Source organism: Moschus berezovskii, chromosome 24 (assembly GCF_049115385.1).
Source record: "Moschus berezovskii isolate FMDL1 chromosome 24, NW_MosBer_1.0, whole genome shotgun sequence".
Taxonomy (NCBI): domain Eukaryota; kingdom Metazoa; phylum Chordata; class Mammalia; order Artiodactyla; family Moschidae; genus Moschus; species Moschus berezovskii.
In genome coordinates, this window is record NC_142483.1 from 6,186,683 (window position 1) to 6,208,368 (window position 21,686).

The 21,686-nt window shown below is 53.7% G+C and overlaps 1 protein-coding gene across 5 annotated transcripts in view; it reads left to right on the forward strand.

Annotated features, from left to right (window-relative positions):
• ATP2B2 (ATPase plasma membrane Ca2+ transporting 2) overlaps window positions 1-21,686 on the forward strand; it is a 195,298-nt gene that overhangs the window by 57,797 nt on the left and 115,815 nt on the right. For all 5 annotated transcript variants that reach the window (XM_055413597.2, XM_088831529.1, XM_055413596.2 and 2 more), the window contains exon 2: window positions 18,850-19,354. In XM_055413597.2, coding sequence (XP_055269572.1) covers window positions 19,156-19,354 — 199 coding nt within the window. In that variant the 5' untranslated portion in view covers window positions 18,850-19,155. The remainder of the gene's footprint in view (window positions 1-18,849; window positions 19,355-21,686) is intronic.

Below are 21,686 nucleotides of genomic sequence, written 5' to 3' on the forward strand. Positions count from 1 at the left end.
AGTTGTGATGGGGATCCAATGAGATGTTGTTGTTCAGTTGCTAAGTTGTGTCCAACTGTTTGCGACCTCATGGATGGCACCATGCCAGACCTCCCTGTCCTTCACTATCTTCTGGAGTTTGCTCAAACTCATGTCTGTTGAGTCCATAATGCCATCCAACTATCTTATCCTCTGTCGTCCCTTTCTCCTCCTGCCCTCAATCCTTCCCAGCATCAGGTCTATTCCAATGAGTCGGCTCTTTGCATCAGGGGGCCAAAGTATTGGAACTTCCGCTTCAGCGTCAGTCCTTCCAATAAATATTCAGGGCTATTTTCCTTTAGGATTGACTGGTTTGATTTCCTTGCTGTCCAAGGGACTCTCAAGAGTCTTCTCCAGCACTACAATTCAAAAGCATCAATTCTTTGGTGCTCAGCTTTCTTTATGGTCCAACTCTTACATCCGTACATGACTACTGGAAAAATCATAGCTTTGACTATATGGACCTTTGTCAGCGAACTGATGTCTCTGCTTTTTAATACACTGTCTAGGTTTGTTATAGCTTTGCTTCCAAGGAGCAAGCGTCTTTTAATTTCGTGACTGCAGTCACCAGCCACAATGATTTTGGAGCCCAATGAGATGACGTGTATAAAATACTTAGCACAGAGCTTGGCACGTAGAAAATGCTTCATAAATGCTAATTTATCTTGATTATTTGTAAGAAATTGTGCAGGCACTATGCCGCACAGGGAGAGAACACCACCAACTTTTCTGAGAACAGGGCTGTGTCCTATTCCTCACCATCCACATCACATCCCACAGGTCCAGGCATGTAGCGGACCCAGAGCAAAAGTCTGCTAAATGAGTGGAAATGAGAAATGAACTGTTTGCCCCCAAATCCCCTGCTGCTCAGGGAACTGATTGCTGAGACATCAACTTTAAACCTCTTCTATAATTCTGGGGGCTTCTTAGAATCTGTTATGTTTGGGTGCATCATCCACCAAAGTGGGTTTGCAGTCTTTCTGTAGATTTTCAGTCTCTGCCCTGTGTTTGCTGTGGGGGTAGGGCTGGGAGATGCATGGCTAATTCAGGTGGACTTGAACGGCAGGGCAGACAGCTAGCAGAGCAGTGGGAACTTGAGAGCAAGCACTGCCTTGCATTTTGCACCCTGGGGGCCTCCCCTGCCTCGCCACCACCCCAGCACTGTGTCTCAGGGGCCTGTGTCTAAGAACTTGCTTGTCTTCTTGAACCTCAGTCTCCTCATCTTTAAAATGGGCACCCTGCTTCCTCTGCCCCAGGGTCACGGGTGAGACCAAGAGTGTTGTACCATGAAGAACTCCTTCCAGCAACAGTCCTGAATTATAAGATAGTGATGCTGTCCATGGAAAAGGGCTGGGCTGGTGCCTCCCCAGGCCTTTCCCATTCGTCAGCAGAGTCACATTGGGTGGCTGCCAGCCCCCTGGCCCAGGGGCGGTTTCTAACAGCAGGTGACGTGGCCAGGCTGGCGGCTCCTGGATTTCACCCTTGACTTCTTCCAAACACAGGAAGGGGCTGCCATCTGCTTCCCAGCCCCTCACACTCAGCCTGCCGGGTCAGCCAAAGACCCTGCCTCGCACCTGTCAGCAATGGAATGGACTGGAATCCCACTGGGGGTTTCCTTATGGATGCTGAAGTTGGCAAAGCCTAAGGGCCTCCTCCTAGCCCCCAGCCCGCAGCCCACCTGGAGGCCAGCCACTGTATCCTCCTCCTTGAGGCAGGGGAACAGGGTGGCCCTGGCTTTCTCTCTCCCTGGAGAGCAACACATTCCCCTCCTGTCACATCTACTGGGTCCAGGCCTGGGAATCTGTTGGATGCCAAGGTCAAGAGTATAGCTTTGGGAGTCAGACCCTAGTGCAGAACCCAGTGTGACCTCAGCCAGTCACCGCACCATCTGAACCTCAGTGTCCTCCTCTGTAGAGTAAAGGAAATCAGAATTCCGACCTTGGAGGCTGTTGTGAGTGTGAGCAAGGTTGTGCATGGAAAAAATTAAATATAAGGAGCAGCACTCACTAGTAATAAAATTAGGCTTCCCTGGTGACTCAGATGGTAAAGAATCCACCTGCAATGCAGGAGACTCAAGTTCAATCCCTGGGTCAGGAAGAGCCCCTGGAGGAAGAAATGGCCACCCAATCCAGTATTCTTGCCTGGAGAACCCATGGGTGGGCTATAGGCCATGGGGTCACAAAGAGTCAGACATGACTGACACACGCATGATTCTTTTCATTGCTGTTACTGCTGTTCTGATGCCATGATTACTGTGACTACCTCCCCACCAGGGAGGTGATCTCATTTCCTCTAGTTAGGCTGCAGGAGCCATCCTTCCTGGAGGCACCATCCAGTGCCAGGCGCACAGTAGGTTCTCAGTGCGTGCTCTCTGCCTTTGTGTTCAAAAGTAAGCACCTGTGGAAGGAGTGGATGAGCCCAGGTCTCGGGCACTCTCGTTCTTTCTGTTTCTGAGGTCAAGCTGCGGGTCTCTGTGGTCAGTCAGCAAGCCTCTGTTAGACACTGACCCTGTCAGATACCCTGGGGACCCGGAGAGGGATGGACATAGTCCCCTGGTGTGAACAGTCAAGCCTGGTAGAGGGATCAACTGATTCTGTCTGGAGAGTGGGCTCAGCATAGTGTTCACTGAGGAGGGGGCTCTCTTGAGTGGGTCCCTGTAGGGTGCATAAGAGTCTAGCAGGCAGAGAAGAAGCAAGTGGGAGGGAAGAGCTTGTACTAAACCAGGACGGATTTTTCACAAGGCAGCATTGAGTGGATTTTTTTACTTTTTAAAGCAGAAAATTTTCCCGCCTCCATAGATGTCCGTGTCCAGAGATGACTCTGGCCAACCTGAAGGCAAACATTCCCATTGAGGAGGGGATTCCAGAACCACAGAGGGCCCCCTCCCTGGGCCTGATCCAGTGTCCAAGACTTAGCACAAGCCGGTACGCGAGGGTCTCTTAAAAGCCATATGGTCTGACTTCCTCATTTTACAGATGGAGAAACTCAGGTTCAAAGAGGTAAGACCAGTGGCACAGTTACAGCTAAGGGCAGACCTCCCAAGGCCCGTCCACCATGGCCAGGGGTGACCAGCCCTGGAGTTGTATGTTCTGTGCAGGATTCTGACCCCCTAGGTTCCCTCCAGAGACATCACTCTCTGCCGGGCCCCCCACCACAAGCTCTTGTGTCTTTCTCATCTTTATTCATGAAACATAATCAGTGGATTCTTTGTGAACTTCAAGCTGGAAAGCATTTTATGACTGCTCTTATATAAATGGCATTTTGTTGTCACTGTCATTTTGTTCAGGGCAAGCCCTAATGTCAGAGTTCCCTGAGAGATAAGGTCATCTGGTGACGTGGTGTGGGGTTCAGAGGTTCAGGGCCACCTTGCCATTGGCCGTGGAGGCAGTGACAAGGCCTCTGCTACAGGTTGGCCTTCTGTTCTGTTCTGGAGCCTTTGTGGATGCCCCCTCTCACCACCCACCCATCTCCCAAACTGGGAGGCTAAAGTAATCTCGAGGTAGTAATAAAACTCTTTGCCATGACTCATGACTCCCTAACAGCCCCCTATACCTAAAGTCTTATTTTTTCCAAAATACATTTCTGCACGTCCCAGCACAGCCCGCACTCAGACATGTTCAGGCAAGTTTATACACACCGTTGTGCAACCTCCATGTGAGCTCCCCTGCCCTGACATACACGGACACACACCTGTCTGTATATTCAGGATTGCACAGCCATTCACACATTCTGCCCTGGCATACACACGTGTATGCACCCATGGTTATGAATGTCCAGAGGAGAAGAGGGAGCAGGATTACTGTGTGTGAGTCCATTAACCGTAAAACAGACAAACAAAAAGTGTCAGCAAGATTCCAGCTCGACCGAAAGAATTTAGGAATTACCAGCATTGGTAGTATTGTTTAGTCACTAAATCGAATCAGTCTCTTTGCGACCCCCATGGACTGTAGCCCATTGGGCTCCTCTGTCCATGGGATTTCCCAGACAAGAATACTGGAATGGGTTGCCATTTCCTCCTGCAGGGAATTTTTCCCAACCCAAGGATCGAACCTGTATCTTCTGGTTGGCAGGTGGGTTCTTTCCTACTGAGCCATGCGGGAAACCCCAGGTGGAAGGAAAGAGTGAAACCCCTGTCAAGGGAGGCATGCAAGCACAAGCAGGACTTTACATAGGTGCTATGAAGGGGCTTGGGTGTCACAGGGATTTTGACCTCTAAGGGCCCTCCTGGTCTCTGGATTCAAGTAAGCTTGGGGAATCAGAGCCTCTTCTGGCTTTCCCTCAAGTTTTACAAACAGTGGCTTCCCAGGTGGTTCAGTGGTAAGGAATCTGCCTGCAAGGCAGGAGACATGGGTTTTGCAGGTTTGAACCCTGGATTAGGAAGATGCCCCGGAGAAGGAAACGGCAACCCAGTATTCTTGTCTGGGAAATCCCATAGACAGAGGAGCCTGGTGGGCTGCAGTCCACAGGGTCACAAAGAGTCACTGAGCTCCTAAACAACAACAACCACTTCTGGGGAGGGGCTTCCTGGAGTGCCCCTGGAGTCTAGGATGTGGTGGACAAGGCCCGGCTCTGAGCAGGCCTGATGTCTTTGGGGTCCATGAACCCCCTCTGAAGATGCACAAGTAGGAGCCCCCAGCCAAAACCCGGCACCGTTTTCATGCCAGGCCTGACCCTGGAGAGGGGAAGAGAGGCGGCAGCTCTGGGCTGGTCAGTCGGTTGTAACAAGGAGTCTGGGGAAACGAAGGCCCTGATGAGCAGTAGGTGGCAGGGAATGAAGTGTCTAGAGAGTCAGGGAGTGAGTGAGGGGGCCTGGGGAAAGCTTCCGGGACTTGCAGTTGTACGCGATTTGAGTGTGGGTTCTGACTGCATCTGAGACCCCAAATGTAAACTCCCCTGCAGTACACCCCACAGAGAGCAGGCCCTAGAGGCAGTGTGACATGAGGCCTGGAATCTAGGGGACATTAGTACCTCCAGGAGTCCCTGTATCCCTCCTTTTCTGGGAGGCTTCCAGAGCCATGGGGAACCCCAGCAGAGAGGGGAAGGGCAGCCATGGCTGGAGGAGGACCTTTGGAAAGCAGATTCATGGTGATGGGAGTACTGGGCCATGCCCAGGGAAAAGGAAGTAGACAGAGCCCCTCACCCCCACCGCTGCCAGGTAGCCTCATCACCAGACTGGGAAGGAGGAGAAGAGCCCCTTCAAGGCTGGGAAGTCAGAGCGGGCAGAGCCGCTGGGGGCCATCGTGAGAAGTCTGCCTGTGTGGGTCAGGGTCCAAGGATTGGGGTCTCCTGGGGCCTTGGGAGCACTTTGGATTTTGAGCTCTTAAACTTTCTGGCAGGACTTGAAATTCCTTGAGAAGCTGGAAGGGTCAGGCTGGGGTTCACGGCCGGTTCTTTGCAAGATATGGGGAGGAGGTATTTTCAAGGAGTCCCTTAGGCCTCCTGGCCAGCTCGTGGGACTGGAGATGGACTAGCACTCAGGGAAAATCCTGCACAAGCATGAAGGTGAGACACATCCCTGGAGCTTTAGAGAGGGCTGTTGCGGGGGGTGAAAGCTCTGGCAGAGGCCTCGGGCCTGAACCTGGCTCTGCCAACACCTGCTCTGTGGCCTTGGGCCAGTGTCTTCCGTTCAGGGTCTCTGCTTCCTCATCTAGAAATTGCTGTCATTCCCGTGATCATGTGTCTCTCACTGGCCAGGCCCTGGCCTGAACCCTGTACCCTGCATCAACTCATGCTATTTCATTAGCCACCCTGCAAGGTAGGGACGACTATTGTGTCCATTTTACAGATGTGGCAACTGAGGCCAGAGAGCTGCCCTGACTTACCCATGATCACTCAGGGCTGGCAGATTGAGGGTTCTCACCCAGATCTCTCTTACTCTCTTGTTTAGTGACAAGGGGCTGGGAAAAGAGTAGTTGCTGTTCAGTTGCTGTCGTGTCTGACTCTTTGCAACCCCCTGGACTGCACCACACCAGTCTTCCCTGTCCTTCCCTATCTCCCAGAGTTTGCTCAAACTCATGTCCATTGAGTCAGTGATGCCACCCAACCATCTCATCCTCTGTCGCCGCCTTCTCCTGCCCTCAGTCTTTCCCAGCATCAAGGTGTTTGCCAGTGAGTCAGCTCTTTGGATCACGTGGCCAAAGTATTGTAGCTTCAGCTTCACCATCAGTCCTTCCAACCAATATTCAGGGTTGAGTTCCTTTAGCATTAACTGGTTGGATCTCCTTGCAGTCCAAAGGGCTCTCAAGAGTCTTCTCCATCACCACAGTTTGAAGGAATCAATTCTTTGGTGCTCAGCCTCAAACAAAGGGGTTCTGACCTGGCTAGGTTGTGAGTCCAGAGAAAAGTGGTTAAAGACTGTGGATGGAAGAAGCTTTCTGGGAATGGAAAGAAATTCCCTAGAGAAGATGGCACTAGGGATTGTGGGCATAGGGACCGAGACATGGGGTCGAAGGTGACAGGCGAAGAAGAGCCAGTGTTCCAAGTGGGAATGCCAGGCGGCACACCCCTGCCTCGCCTCCTTATGTTCACTTCAGGGCCGCACCTCGGCAGCAGGCCCGAGGCTCTACAACAGCTTCCGTGAGGCTGGGGTCCCCTGGGCCCGCGTCCCTGGGGAGGCTGCATTCGCATCTGTCTCTGTGCAGATGGCTGGTGAGCGCAGCTCGCAGCCCCCACCCCCACCCGCACCCCCTTCTGTCGCCTCGACCGGCTGCGCAGGGGAGCGTTATTTTTAGAAGAGGCACCATCTGTTCAAGGTGCTGGGCAGATTCTGTTTGTCTCCGCAGTGGCCGGGACAGCCATGCCGTGTCAGGGGAAGGACTGCAGAGCCGGCCTGCCGGGTGCGGGAGCCAAAGAAAGGCCACGGGCACACGAGGCATGGGATTCTGGGGTCTGGGGTCTGGAGCCTCCAGGGCCATGGCTCTGGGGCCCGGGCAGTCAGCGTGGAGGACAGGCTAGGTGTGGAGGTACCCTGTGCTCCCAGCACCCCACCAGGTCCCTGGGCCTGAGCCTGGTTCTACCTCCTGACAGATTCTGCATGCCCTGTCCTGACCTTACCCCTGCCCTCCAGCTTTGGGTAGAGAACAGAGACGCGTAGGGGTGGAGGACAGTATGAGGGCCAGACCACAAGGATCCCCGGTGAGATGTAACCCTGGGCATGGCAGAAGGCGCAGACCTGACCGGTGTACTCCACGCAGGCGGAGGCATCTCCCTGCTGGACCCAAGATGCCACAGGGTGCCCCACTGCCTTTGCCACCACCACCTTCCTGACTTCTGAGTCATCTCAGAAGGGACTTAGGCAAGGCTTCTGATGGCAGATTGCTTGGGTTCAAATCCAACGGTGATGTGACCCTAGGCAACTTCCTTAGCCTGGCAAAGCCTCCATTTGCCCGTCTGTGAAATGGGATACTGTAGAATCTGCTTCCCAAGTCTTAGGTGCCAATTTGCCAGCTTGCTGGCTGTAACGCCTGTCCCCTTTCCCCCGGCTGCTTTCAGCATCCGCTCGTGCGGCCGCTCGGCCGACCAGTTTCCACTTTCCAAATGCAGACTGCACCCCAGATCTGCTGTCTTTCCAGTTAGGTTGTTTCCTCAGCCACAGAACCAGCCCTGGTGGAGACCAGTCCTGTGCCGGGGGCTGGGGAAGCTCTGTTCTCAGGGAGTTTAATCTAGTGGGAGAGGCAAGCTGGCAGAACCCATCCCAAGACTGAGGGTGGAGGGTGCAAAGTCAAGGAATGAGCCGCATGTGACGGGCTGGCAGCGGGAAGGGGGTTCAAATGCCTAACAGAGGAATCAGAGAATGCCTGACAATGCAGGAGCCTCAGAAAACGTGGGTTTCATCCCTGGGTTGGGAAGATTCCCCTGGAGTAGGAAATGGCAACCCACTCTGTATTCTTGCCTGGGGAATCCCATGGACAAAGGAGCCTGGGGGGCTACAGTCAGTGGGCTTGCAGAGAGTCAGTCACGACTTAGCAGCTGGACAACAACAGTGATACATCACAGCGAAGTTAGCGTTAAGGCTGGACCTCAGAGAGGAAGGGATGTTTTTGTTATTGTTGTCCTTTTTTAAAAATTATTTTTTGATGTGGGCCACCTTTTAAGTCTTTATTGAATTTGTTACACTGTCGCTTCCGTTTTCTGTTTGGGGTGTTTTGGCCACAAGACGTGTGGGATCTTAACTCCCTGACCAGGGACTGAACCCACACCCCCTGCACTGGAAGGCGGAGTCTTACCCACAAGACTGCCAGGGAAGTCCCTGCACGAAGGTTTGAATAGTGGCAAAGTGGGTGTAGACAGTCCTGGAGAGAGGAAACAGTGTGGCGGGAGGGGGATGCGGGGAGGAGGGACATGTGTTTATTGCTTAGGAAACATGAGGAATTCACTCACACCAGAGCCCTGGAAGGTTGGCTTTGAGCCCGTGAAGCAGGATCTTGGATGCAGCGGTCATGAATATGTTTGTTTGTGTTTTAAACAGGCACCAAGGAGCCAGTGATGTTTTTAATGCAAAGCGTGGCATGCTCAAATCTGAAAGGTTTTAGAGTCAGACAGGTCCCAACTCTACTCCTGGCTCGGCCACTCATTAACTCTGTGACCTGGACCTGATGTTATTTCAGCTCTTTGAGTCTTAGTTTCCTCATCTGTAAACTAGGCATAAGAATGCCTCCCTCATGGGCTTACTGTGGAATCAGATGTTTTCAGAGCCGCTCAGTAAGTAGGAGTCCCTGTCAGCATCACACTGGGGGCCGTGAAGGGGTTGAGGAGCCAGTCGAGAGGTTGTGAATGAGGAACTTGAGCAGGGTCAGGAGCCCAGGGCAGTGAGGAAGATGATGAAGCCTGAGCGCTTACCCCACTGCCCCCTGGCTCGGACACCTGGTTGAGTACAAAGAGGGAACAGGGTCAAGAACGACCCTAATGGTCCAGCTCCTGACTCGATGGACATGAGTTTGAGCCAGCTTCAGGAGTTGATGATGGACAGGGAAGCCTGGCGTGCCGCGGTCCGTGGGGTCGCAAAGAGTCAGACGTGACTGAGCGACTGAATGGAGTGAGCTGAGTGGTCCAACCCTGGGGGGCTGCTTTAGACGCCATAATTGACACAGAGGTCACAGAAGGACAGGGGCCTTTGGGAGGCTCTGAGGCCTGGACCACCTTGAGAGGTGACATTTGGTAGTCATGGGGAGTTTGGTTATAGAGCTTAGGAGAAAGGGCAGGGTGGAAATGTCCGTTTGGGAACCACTCACGTTAGGATGCAAGTTGATGTCAGGTGGGTAGCTTTGCCAGGGAGAGGTGAGGGATTAAGAGGGTCAAGGGCAGGATTGTGGGAAAAGCCCAGAGTTCGCCCAGAACAGAGAAGCGGTACAGACCCCTGGGCAGAATTGTTCAGAGAAGCCATCGGAGAGTGGGAAGAAGGGATGGGGTCATCAGGTGTGGACCAGAGTGTAAAGACAGAAGGACCCTGGAGCGGCTGGTGGGAGTCTTTCCCAGAAGACCCTACCGCCTAACCCAGCAGGAAGTGGCATTTGAGAAAGCAGGAGCTGGAGGTGATTTTGAGCCATACACTGGGTTACAAGAGTAAGACAGGAGTCTGGAACCCAGAACCAGTGGGGTGTTGGCTACAAGAGGAAGAACGCCCAAAAGAAGGACTGCAATGGAATCCCCACCAACTCTAGGGCAGTGGTTCTGCCTGTTCAAAAATTCCCAGCCCCAGTACCAGAGGTTGACTCATTTCTGCAGGCCTGAGCCTGGAAATCTGTGTTTCAACCAGTCCCCAGGTGATGCCTGGGGAACCACACTTTGAGCAGCCCTGCTCTGGGGTCCTGAGCTCCACTCAGAGAAGCATTTATCAAGAGAAGAAGGAGAGGAAATGTTACCCTTGGAGGCTGCTCCTGCTCTCGGCTCCTCCTCTGACTTCCAGGCCTTCTGGCCCATTGCCTTTGGGTCTGAGGCCAAGTCAGCATCCAGACAGAGGTCGCTAGCTATCCACCAAGGAGTCAGTGAGCGAGGTGACCTGAGGTGGTGCCCAAAAGGCAGCGAACACACAGTCACCAACCAGGGATAGTTCTTGAGCCCAGAAGACTCACTGCAGTGGTGAGAAATAAAATCTGAAAAACATCCTCCAACACGCACAGATACCACCTCCTGCCAGCGCCCACATCAGACTGACTCCCCTCCTTCTCTGAATCTGGGAATCCTGCTTTTCTGCCTTTTCCTCTTTTCTATATAGTTCTGTTTCTTGGCCTCTGTGTGCTCAGGCCACACACAATGACTTTTCCTCAAGCCTCAGCTTCCTGCTTCTCTGATTCGGACCCCAAAGAACGTAGCGATTCAAAAGTCGTCTCCCAACTTGAACTCATTCTTTGGCACTTCTGTGGGTGAATTTTCCTTCCCCATTCCATGGAGGAAGGCATTTTATAAACTCAGACACACTGAGATGCAGCCACTTAAATACAGTCCCAGCAGGAACCAGAGGGAAAGGATAAAGCACAACACAAAAGAATGGATCATTAATGGTGGGATTTCTGGCATTGGTGACAGATGGCACCAATGGGTCAATGTGAGTCTTCTCTATAGTCATGCAATTGGCCCCAAACAACCTTTTGCTCAGTCTCATTTTCTTGGCTCAAGCCTGCTCACAGGGACACCCCATTGCCTGACAACCTGGCTTTGAGGGACAGCACCAAATACCTGGGGTCAGCTACCCATGCTTGATCACAGAACTCATGAAAAATGCCCTGTGCCCTCCCTACTCCACCTACACCCAACTCCTCAGACTTACCGAGCCTGTGCTTCATCAATCAGCACTGCTATCCTGGATAGCTCTAGGGGCACTTAAACCCTTTGCCCTATGTCAGCACCACAGAACATGGGCAGCTCCTTGACACGCAGTCCCTATACCCACCCCAGCTCCCAGTGGAGACAGTTCCCCAGTGCCTGCTTCTTTGTCCTCCCCAGGGGTACTGTCAGTCAGCACCACAACCACATGGACAGCACCCACGCCCAGCCTTTGCTGGTCAGCCGGCAAGGGGAGAGAGGAGGCCCTATGGTTATCAGGTTCCCTGGCCTTAGCTACCCAATCCCTCCCTAGCACCCACCTCCATCCATCCATCAGCACTTCATCCCTGGAGACGGCTCCCTGAGCCCCAAGGAGCCAGTGACCTGTTGTTTATGGTCAGAGCACTGACATGGCAGAACCCCGTGTATTATTACAGAGATCAGAAAAAAGGGCAGGAGCCTGGTCTGGTGGAAAGAAGGATATAACTAGGCCCTGAAGAGTTTCTGTGTGCATGTGTTTGAGAGCTGACTGCCACCCGCCCCCAAACCAAAAACTTCATGCAGTCCCTGCAGTCTCCCTGTCTTCTCCTCTGTAAAATAAGAGCGTGGTGGCACCTGTGTCACAGGGTTGTTGTGAAGGATTAAATGAGATAACAAATGTGGGGTGCATAGAATGGTACTGGACACATGTGATCCAGGTGTTCCCCTTAGTGTTTGTTTGTTCTTGTCCTTTCAGCCCTCTGCTTGTAATCTGTGAGGACAAAGCTGGGGGTAGGGGCGAAGGAGGCAGATGGATACCGAAGAGGATGGTGTCACTCTAGCTAGTTAGGGTCTGGAGGGAGTCAGTGCATCTGTAGAGAGAGTTGGGCAGGGTGAGAGATGAGCCTGGGCAAGTGGCCAAGACCTTTGACTGAAACCAAAGGACACTGTGGGAACTCTCCTGCCAGTGCAGGAGACGTAAGAGACTCGGGTTCGATCCCTGGGTCAGAAAGATCCCCTGGAGGAGGACACAGCAACCCACTCCAGTATTCTTGCCTGGAGAATCCTATGGACAGAGAAGCCTGAAAGGCTACAGTCTGTGGGGTCATAAAGAGTTGGACATGACTGAGCAACTTAGTATGCACACACACACAGAGGATGCTGAACAGAGCAGCTGGTCCATCTTAGGCAGAGCCCTTGAACTGCATGTCCCCTCTCTTGAAGGTAAGATGAAGTCTCTCCCGACACTTTTCTGCCTCAGTTAAGCTTTCTTGCCTCTATCTGCTGATTATTTTACTGTTTGTCCTTCATCAGAAAATCCTAAGTTTTTTTTTTAACTTTACTGTTTTTCTTTCATCAGAAAACCCTCCAAGTTTTTATTTTTGTTAAAGGGAAGGTGTATAACAGGGAGCACATAAAGGGCGCAAATCTTGGGAGGTGAGCACTTCCATGCAGAGGCCAGTGGGCGTCAAAGGCACCGGATGAATTCTTGTCAGCTTATGATTCCTAGGTTCTCGGACGTTTCTCCTTCCTCCAGCCTCCAGCCAAGCAGGACTCGGCTTACAGCTACGATGATGTTCCTGCTGGGCACGGCAGGGCAGCAAGGAGGCTCAGGAAGTGCATGTGTCCTGAGCAGCAAGTATCAAGTGATGGGAGAATCCTTGAGGATGGTGCTAAAGTGGCTCTCTGAGACTGAGTACTGTCCAATCCCCCCTCACTTTATAGGGGAGGAGACTGAGGCACAGGGCAGAAGGCAGTGGTCTGAGGCTCTTCTGTGAGCTGGTGAAAGGCAGTGGGACACAGAGGCTTTGGACTCAAGCAGGTGCCCATCTGTAAGGCACCGGCCGTCTGTATCCCTCAGAGCCCAGCTTGCTCTCCTGTAAGGTGGTAACAGTGATACTGAACAGCCCATGCAAGCGTGTGCTAAACAATCCATGTTAATAGTGGAGGCGAAACCGAAACTGGAACTCCACAGATGCAGTTCCCAGGCGAGTGCCATTTGGATTGAAAGCGAAAGTCATTCAGTCACATCCGACTCTTTGTGACCCCCATGGACTATGCAGTCCAAGGAATTCTCCAAGTCAGAATACTGGAGTGGGTAGCCTTTCCCTTCTCCAGGGGATCTTCCCAATCCAGGGATAGAACCCAGGTTTCCTGCATTGCAGGCGGATTCTTTATCAGCTGAGCCACAAGGGAAGCCCAAGAATACTGGAGTGGGTAGCCTGTCCCTTCTCCAGCAGATCTTCCCAACCCAGGAATAAAACCAGGGTCTCCTGCATTGCAGGCAGATTCTTTACCAACTGAGCTATCAGGGAAGCCATTTGGATTACATTGCCCCCAAACCTAAAGCAAGAGTGGTACAGGAATCATTCAACTTGGTCAGCAGACAGTGACCATGGGGTTTGGCAGGGTGGGCTCTCTGTGGCAGAGTAATCAGTCCCTCATCAGCTCGGTCTGTGCACTCCCTTGCTCCCTCCAGAATCCCAGTGCCTGAGGCGGGGCCTGAGATGCAGCTTTTTATTGAATAGGCAGATGGATGGATGGGTGGATGGATGGATGGATGGATGAGTGGGTATGTGAGGTACCTTGAGGATCAGAAATGTGGGGTTTCCCTGCCTTCTAACACTGGAGGCTCCTGCACAGAACATGGGGCAGTGGAGAGAGCTGACCCTGGTGGTCAGGGGATCCACCCTCCCTCCATTCAGGCAGGAGGCTGGGAAGCTATGTGAGAAACCCCAGGTCCCTGACAACCCACCCGCTATCCCTGCTTCTGCCATCTGTGCCTTTGAGGCCGATGCGTGGCTGTTTCTGTGGGTTTTTTTTTTTTTTTTTTTTTAGATTTTCCTTTTCTGGTTAACAGGATAGGAGTTTTCTAAAAATAGCACTAAACTCGCTTCTGAGGTATTCATTTTCAGTTCCCTTCCTCTTTCCCTGCTCTCTCTCCTTGCTGTGAGAATTCAGAGCCGAGATTTTCATTGCAAGCTTTGATGCACGCACACACACAAACGTAAAGGACATCCCCGCTCTCAGGGAGGGGCGGCTAAGGCAGTACCTACAGCCCCTCCCCTGACTGTCCAGTGAGGCTGTCCCTCTGTCCCCAGCTGCCAGCTGAGTTCCCCTGTCTCACCCTGGTCAGCACCCAGCAAGAGGGTCCCCTTGGCTGGAGTGAGGTGTGGGGAGGGGCTACAGAAAGGCCAGAATTTGCATCCAGGAGAGGAAAGAAAATGTCCTGCCTGTGGGGATCAGTCAAGACCAGAGCAGAAGGGAGACTAGCCCTTCAAGCTGCGCCTACAAGCAGGGACCCTCTACAGCCTTCTGAGCTGTGCTGGGGGCCTTGCAGGCACCGTCAGCCTGAGACCTGTGTTAAGGACAGCGTGGGGACAATCTGGTTGAGCAGATAGAGGAGGGGAGTGAGTTAAGTTAGCATCGTCAGAATAGTCACGGTTTAACGAGTCTCCCTCTCACCGGGCCAACTTCCATCTCAGTTGAGTCCTCACCCGGCCTTAAGAGGGAGGCTGTGTGGCTGGATCTGTTCCAAGAAAATGAGACAGACGCACAGGGAGGGGTGAGGCGCCTTGCCCCACCTCGCCCCAAATCTCAGAACCCCCACCTGCCAGCATCAGACCTCGTCATCGGGGGTCTCCAGATGGTGTCTGTGTCCCCACGTGTCTCACTTATCGGTGCCAGGGAGGATTCAAACTAAAGAGTGACTTTATAAATACATATTAAGCTGGCATTTAAATTCAGCACATCTGAAAACAGAAGGATTCTGTATCCGAAAGTTATTTTTAGCGCCTAATTCATTTGCAGTGTCCCAGCTACCATCCTTCAGTTAGGGTTTGAAAAGCTGTTGGTTTAGGTTTGGGGGTGTTTTTTAAAAAAAAATAAAAACCTTCCTTTGAAAGATGGACTTCTTTTTTGTTAAATTAACTCCAAAAAAAAAAAAAAAACCATCACTCCTTCCTCTGGCAGTCTCTCCTGGCAAAGACTTTTTATTAAGGTGCCCCTAACCTACTCTTGAGTCATTGAAGTATAACAGTACAGAGTCATTTAAATGCTAATAAGATGAAACTGAAATGCACAAACCCAATATTGTCAGAACGTTCTCCTGGAGTCCAAAGGGGCTGTTGTATCAGAGCCAGAAGGGACCCCAGAGAACACTGCTCCAGTCTCTTCACGTTCCACGTGGGAAGCAGGCCCAGGCAGGAAAGAGACTTGGTCAAGGCCACCCAGCAGGAGCTTGGAAAACAGGGAGGAGCTTTCCAATGGGCTGTGGCCCCAGCTGGCTGTGTGACCCCTAGTGTGTTGCTTAACCTCTCTGGGCCCAGGACTGGCTTTCTGCCCTGCCCGGGCCCAGGCCTTACCTTGGGTCGCTATATAACAGAATACCATAGACTGAGCAGCTTAGACAACAGAAATTGTTTTTCTCATAGTGCTGGAGGCTGGGAAGTCCAAGATCCAGTTACCGGCAGCTTCAGCTCCTGGTGAGAACCCACTTCCTGTCTTACAGATGGCCGGCTTCTCACTGTCTTCACACGGTCAAGAAAGATTGTCTCTCCCATGTCTCTTTTTATAAGAAGACTAGTCCCATTCATGAGGGCTCCACCCTCATGACCTAATTACCTCCCAAATGCCCCCCTCCAAACACCATCACGCTGGGGATTAGGACCTTCAACATGTGAACTTGGGGCAGGGGGACACATTCAGTCCGTAGCAGCCTGTGTGCCCATTAATTAGGACAGGGGTGACTGTCAGTATGCTGTTGAGAGCTGGCTGCAAATGAACCTCGTTGCAACCTTGGGGGAGGTGCACTTGCCAACAACGGCGGGGGGGGGGGGGGGGCAGGAGGCGGGAGGAGGCACCGAAGCCAGTTTACTGCAGTGTCTGCTCCAGGGGCCAGGAGCTGCAGAGAGACCCGTACACCGGTTCCCGGTGGGTTCTTCCAGCAGCCAGTAAGGCAGATGGGCCCACCTCACTAGGCAGATGAGCCCCAGAGAGGTTAGGTGACTTCTCCAAAGGCACACAGCCCATTTTCCTGCAGGGGAAGAATATTCCCTACTCAAGAGAAAAATCTTCCCTGATACCCTGGGCCCAATCATGTCTTCCTGCTTTAGATGTCCGCAGCATCTGGAGCTGACTCCCTGTTGTGGCAAACCCACAAACATGGGTTACACCATGTTAAACATGGTGTAACAGGCCTTTTGATTGTCTCTCTTGCCCCTTGTCAGCTCCTGGAGGGCAGGACCCGTGTCTGGAATATCCACTGCCTGGCACAAAGTAGGGCCCACAGCACAATTAATGGATGGATGATTGGATGGATGGACAGACGGATGGGAGGGTGGATGTGTAACCGGTTGAAGATCATTGTTCATCTTCACACAACAGCCATTAAAATCACCAGTTGCCCGTTAACCGATGCCTGCTGTTGTCATCGCAGATATAATTACTGCTAACGGTTCTCGTAGCTCACGGTGTCAGAGATGTAATTATCGGTGTCTGTCCGCCACGCCGCAGGCAGCAAGAGGACGGACAGAAAATAGCACCTCAGGGTTGGAGAGTCCCTTGTGGTTTGCGAAGCACTTTCGTTCACATGTGGCTCTTCATTTACGCGTCGTAAGAGCCCTGTGAGGGAGATACTGCCAGGGCAGGCAGCAGCGCCTCCTGATTAAGAATGTGTCTCTGGATCCAGACCGCCTGGGTTCAGGTCCCAGCTCTGCCACTCACTGACTCTTTGGCCTCGGGTGAGCGACTTCACCTGTCTTGGCCTCAGTTTCTGTGTGTGTTCTAGGGAATAGCAAGACTATCTGTCTCCAAAAGTGCTTGTGTGCGTTGGTGACGGTCATGATCATTAGTGCTTACCATGTGCTTGTCTTGATTCTAAATATTCTGCATGAAATAATGCATTTAAGCCTCATAATACCTACCTATGAGGTAGATACTATTACTTGCCCTGCTTTTTTTTTAAGATAATGAAACTGAAGTTAATTTGCCTCCCATTCTTCTGAGAGGTGGCAGAACTTGAACCCAGAGGCTGTGCCTTCCCGAGCCCCTCCAGTTAACCTCTACAGCATCTCTGCACACAGCCCTGCTTGGTCCTTGCCTCGCCTGCTCCTCTCAGAGATGTGCCACTGGGCTCCAAATTCATGGGCTCCGGGAGCGGTGTGTCTTGGGTGGCTGAGGACCCTGAGTGTTCCCGCAGGACTGTGTGTGGGAGCCCCAAGCACACCCTTGGTGCCTCGTGCCTCTGCTTAAGGCATCAGCTCAGCTGTAAGTTCTACTCCCCGTGACACAGGTTGGCCCAGTGTGAAAACCAGGCTTCCTACTGCATCCTTGAATGAAGGGCCCTCCTCTGAGGTATGACAGGCTTCTCCTGTGGCTCCAGCACCCCCTAACTCAGGCTGGGAAGTACCCCAAGTGGACACGCACTGGATTTGAACATGGTTCATAATTAGTTTCCAGTAAACTGAGAGGTCGCAGGGGGCCAGGGCAGACTGACTTCTTTTATAGACGAAGAAACTGAGCCTCGCAAAAGTGAAGGGTCTCACCCAGGACCTCACAGCCAGGACTTGAAAGAGCTCCGGTTTGAACCCAGATTGCCGTGATTTAGAATCCTGTTTCTCCTCCGCCATCGGTCCTGGTCTTCAGCGAGAAAGGAGGGAACGCCCCCTAGTGGGAGGGGAAAGAGCAACGTGCTGGGAGTCGGGAGATCCAGGCCACCTCTGGGCTCTGTCCACCTCTGCTCTGTGTGTCCCTGGACAAGTTCTTTTCCTTTTCTGAGCTTCAGGTTCCTCCCTGGGGAAATGAGAGGAACCCTGATATTACCTCCAGCTCTAAAATCCTGTGCAACAGGAAAGTACTGTGAAGGAAAGAGAAGGGGCAGGGGAAGGGACACGTTGGGGGTGGGGTTGGGGCCAGGGTCGGGGCTCAGTCCCATCTGCCTGCGCCCACCTCACCCTCATTGTCCTGGACCTTGGATGGAGAGCTGTCCATCCCTGCTGGGTGGGGCCAGTCCCCGTGCCAGGCCCGGCCGAGCTCAGCAGAGGCCCTTTGTCACCCAACGCTTGCCGGGGCCTTGGCCACCGGTGTTGGGTGTCTGGGTGGATTGGGTTCTCTCCTGGCAGCCTCACAGATGCCACACTCCTGCAAGGGTGGCCGGGCGGGCAGGGAGAAGCTGCTGGTGCTCGGTGTGCTCAGCGCTCCCCGAGGGACGTGGCAGCCGCTGTCCGTGGTGCTGGACTGTGGGACCCCCCCCCCCGCACCCCCGCCCAGGTGAGGGTTCTGTGGAGTCCAGCTCATGCTGATGCCCACGGTGACATCCTGTTGAATGTATGTGAGCTGGATCCTCTCACCAAGACACGAGGGCCTTGATCAGTGTGCTTGAGGGCTGCAGGTGGAGGCGGGGGGCTTTCTTCCATCCCCATACCTCTGGGGAGAACAGTGCGTATCAGCAGACACAGGAGACCTGGATGGGGGAGGCATCTGTGCCGGAGGGGAGGAGCCTGGGAGCTGTGAACTTTGGGGAGGGGGTTGGGCCCCGATTGTGTGGGCATGGCATGTGTGTAAACAGGGTTGTGAGCACGGGTGTTTCTGCGGGGAGGAGGTGGGGCTGTTAAGATGATGCCTGTAAACGTGACTACGTGTGACAGTATGTATGGTGGGGAGGGGTGTCCGCCGGGGCATGTGCACCGGGAAGCCCTGTGTTGGGGAGTGTGTGTGGCTTTGGTTAGGCCCTAAAGTAGGCGGGTTGGGTGCTGCCCCCTTAGCTGTGTGTATACCGGGGTTCGTGTCATGAGGTCAGTGTGTGCACAGTGGGCTGTTGTGGGGTAGAGTGTGTTATGAGGATGCATCAGGCTGTATGAGGGAGGGATAGCGTGGAGTGCCCGGTGGGCATCCGTACGTTTGGGTTACAGTGTGTGCTGGTGCACGTTGGGGTGCTGTATGAACATCAGCATCCGGGTGTGTGTGTGTGTAGTGGGTGTTGTTTGGGGTCGGGGTGTGTGTGTGTGTGGCGTCTGAGCATCTTCCTAAGCACCTGTCCCCTGAGGCCTCCGGTGCCTGACCCTCGTCACCTCTCTGTGCTTGCCCCTGCAGGAAGCCCCACCCCTGACCATGTAGATGCCAGCTCCCGGAAGCAGCATGGGCCCCGCTGAATGGAGACTCCTGGGTCTGCAGCCCTGAGCCCCTCCGGCCCCTGCACCTCGCCCCACGCCTGGGGACACCCCTTGGAGCCCACCACCGCTGTTGCCCGCCCACCTCGGCCGCCCCCTGGAGCCGGCCGCCCGGAGCCACAGCTGTCCAGTGAGGCTGTGCTGGGGACAGCCACGTGGAGCCATCGGCCGGCGGCCTCCTGTGCAGCGCTGACCCTCGGGCCCACCCCGAGCGGGGACAGCGGCAGACATGGGTGACATGACCAACAGCGACTTCTACTCCAAAAACCAAAGAAACGAGTCGAGCCACGGGGGCGAGTTCGGGTGCACGGTGGAGGAGCTGCGCTCCCTCATGGAGCTGCGGGGCACCGAGGCCGTGGTCAAGATCAAGGAGGCCTACGGGGACACTGACGCCGTCTGCCGGCGCCTCAAAACCTCCCCTGTCGAAGGTAGGTGCGGGAGGCTCCCACCTGGCGTTTGGGTTCAGGGGTCAATGAGACCCTGGGCCCCCTGCTCCAGGTCCCAGGAATCTCCGCATCCGGGCTTCAGCATAGAACCAATGAGCCAATTCCAGCTCCCCGGACCCCCGCCGCTGGACTTGGTCATGTCCGACTCTCACACGTCCAGTCTGGGGCAGCCATGAAGCTTCTAGGATGGCAGATAGGCAGGAAGTTGGGCCATCATGGGAAAGGTGACGGACGCCCATGTGTGTCATACCTTGAAGATGGCGCAGGGCCTTGTGTGTGCGTGTTAAGCTGCTTTAGTCATGTGCAACTCTCTGCAACTCGATGGACTGTAGCCCGCCAGGCTCCTCTGTCCCTGGGATTTCCCAGCCATGAATACTGAAGCGGGTTGCCTTTTCCTTCTCCAGGGGTTCTTCCCAACCCAGGGATCGAACCTGCATCTTTTATGTCTCCTGCATTGGCAAATGCATTCTTTACCACTAGCGCCACCAATGAGCAGACCTGTGATCTCCAGAGAGGGGAGTTTTCAGCCTCCTGGGGACTCCCCTGGAGTGGACCAAGGCCAGAGAGGAAAGACAGCAGCCTAGCCTGGGCACCAGAGCTCAGAGTTTGGGTCCCCTCCCCCCGGTCACCTTCCCCTCACCACGAGAGAGAAGCGTTCGCTACATACACCCCTCAGGCTCAGGTGTGAGGCACTCTGCCCTGGCGCTGCAGTTTTGCACAAAGAGGAGGCCTCAGTTTCTTCCTCTGGAAAATGGGGCTAATGCTTATCTCACAGTGCCTAGTGGAAGCCCGAGCATACATACAGTAGGTGCTCAATGTGTGGCAGGCATTATTATTCTAAAGAGAGTGGATGACAATCCTCCTCCAGGGATAGGCCACAATCTGGGAGGCAGGCAGTGTCTAAAATCTCACCCTCACTGACAGGTGACAAATTTGAGGCTGGAGATTACTCCCACACCATCTCCCGACTCCAGCCCCCATCCCCTGGGCACTGCCAGTACTAACCCTGAACGCACTCCCTGCAGAGGCTGCCCATGGGCCTCGCCACTCAGCTGGGGCCAGGCGATCCCTCACTGTACCGGCACCTGTGTGCCCAGCGGTCCTGGGGTTCAGTGTTTCTCTTGGTCTGGGGCCTGTCTCTCTCCGGTCAGGAGGAAAAGCTAAGATGAGTCCTTCTTCCCAGGTTGGCTCCTGTCTCTGACATTTTGCCCATGTTGCTGAGTCTAGGCAGAAGTTTAGAAACATCTTTTTCTTCTTTGATGTTGTTTGGTTTGGTTTTGGCGGGGAAAGTGGAAATTGAGGAAGCATCCTTTCTTTGCTGTGTGACTCTAGCTCAGGGCTTGAGAGTGGGCTCGGCCTGTTGGGGGGGCTCCTGGCCCCAGGCCCCTGTGAACACCGACCCATGGCAGAATGGTCTGTGCTGTCCTCCACCGTCAGGTTGGCACAACTAGCCTGCTAGGAGACGGGGTTGTCCCAGTGGTCTTTGCCTTTTGAGTGGGACCAGGAGATTCTCGAGTCAGAAATTCTTAAGTGTCTCTGGACCCCCAGGCTCTGTAGAAAACCTGATGGAAGCTGTGGCCTCTCCCCTACCCAGAAAAACAGCCAACTGCGTGCACCAGTGTGGTCTACACTGCCAGCAGGTTCGCCGAGCTCTTCAAAGCCGGGCCCTGGATCCCGGGTTAAGAAACACACCCTCCCCTCCCACCTGACAGGCTCCGGGACACTGAGTGGCTCACAGCCACACTCCAGGGCTGGGGGCAGCAGGTGCGTGCCTAGGGACAGGAGCCCCGTCCTGCTTCTCTCTGAACACCCAGCTCCCAGCCTGGTGCCTGGCGTAGAGGAGGGTGGATAACTGTCCCAGGAAACCCTGAGATGTGGCCACCGAGTCCCTGGTCCACAGAGCACAGCTCTCAAGTGGCTGAGCAGCCACAACAGCGAATCCCAGACCCAGCACAGCCAAGGGCCCCAGGGATCAGAGAAGTGAGGTGGGTGGACTTCCTGGAGAAGGCAGTATTTGAACTTGGCCATGGAGGAAAGAAGAGGGAAAGCACGTGATGTGGCACCGAGCAGTGTTTCTTAGATGGAATTCCCCAGACTGCTGGTGCGCTGCAAGAAGTGAGGCGTTATGTGAAAAGAAAAATAAAGGAGACTCTGTTTTCTCATCTGTAAAATGGAAGCGGTAATGTCTATAGCTCTGCCACCTGTCCTTTTTATGCCTTTGAGACTTTTATCAGACCTCGCCAGACCTTGGTTTCCTACCATTTATTGAGCATCAGGTAAGATGTCTGATGGTTGAAAGGTCTCTGAGGAGGGG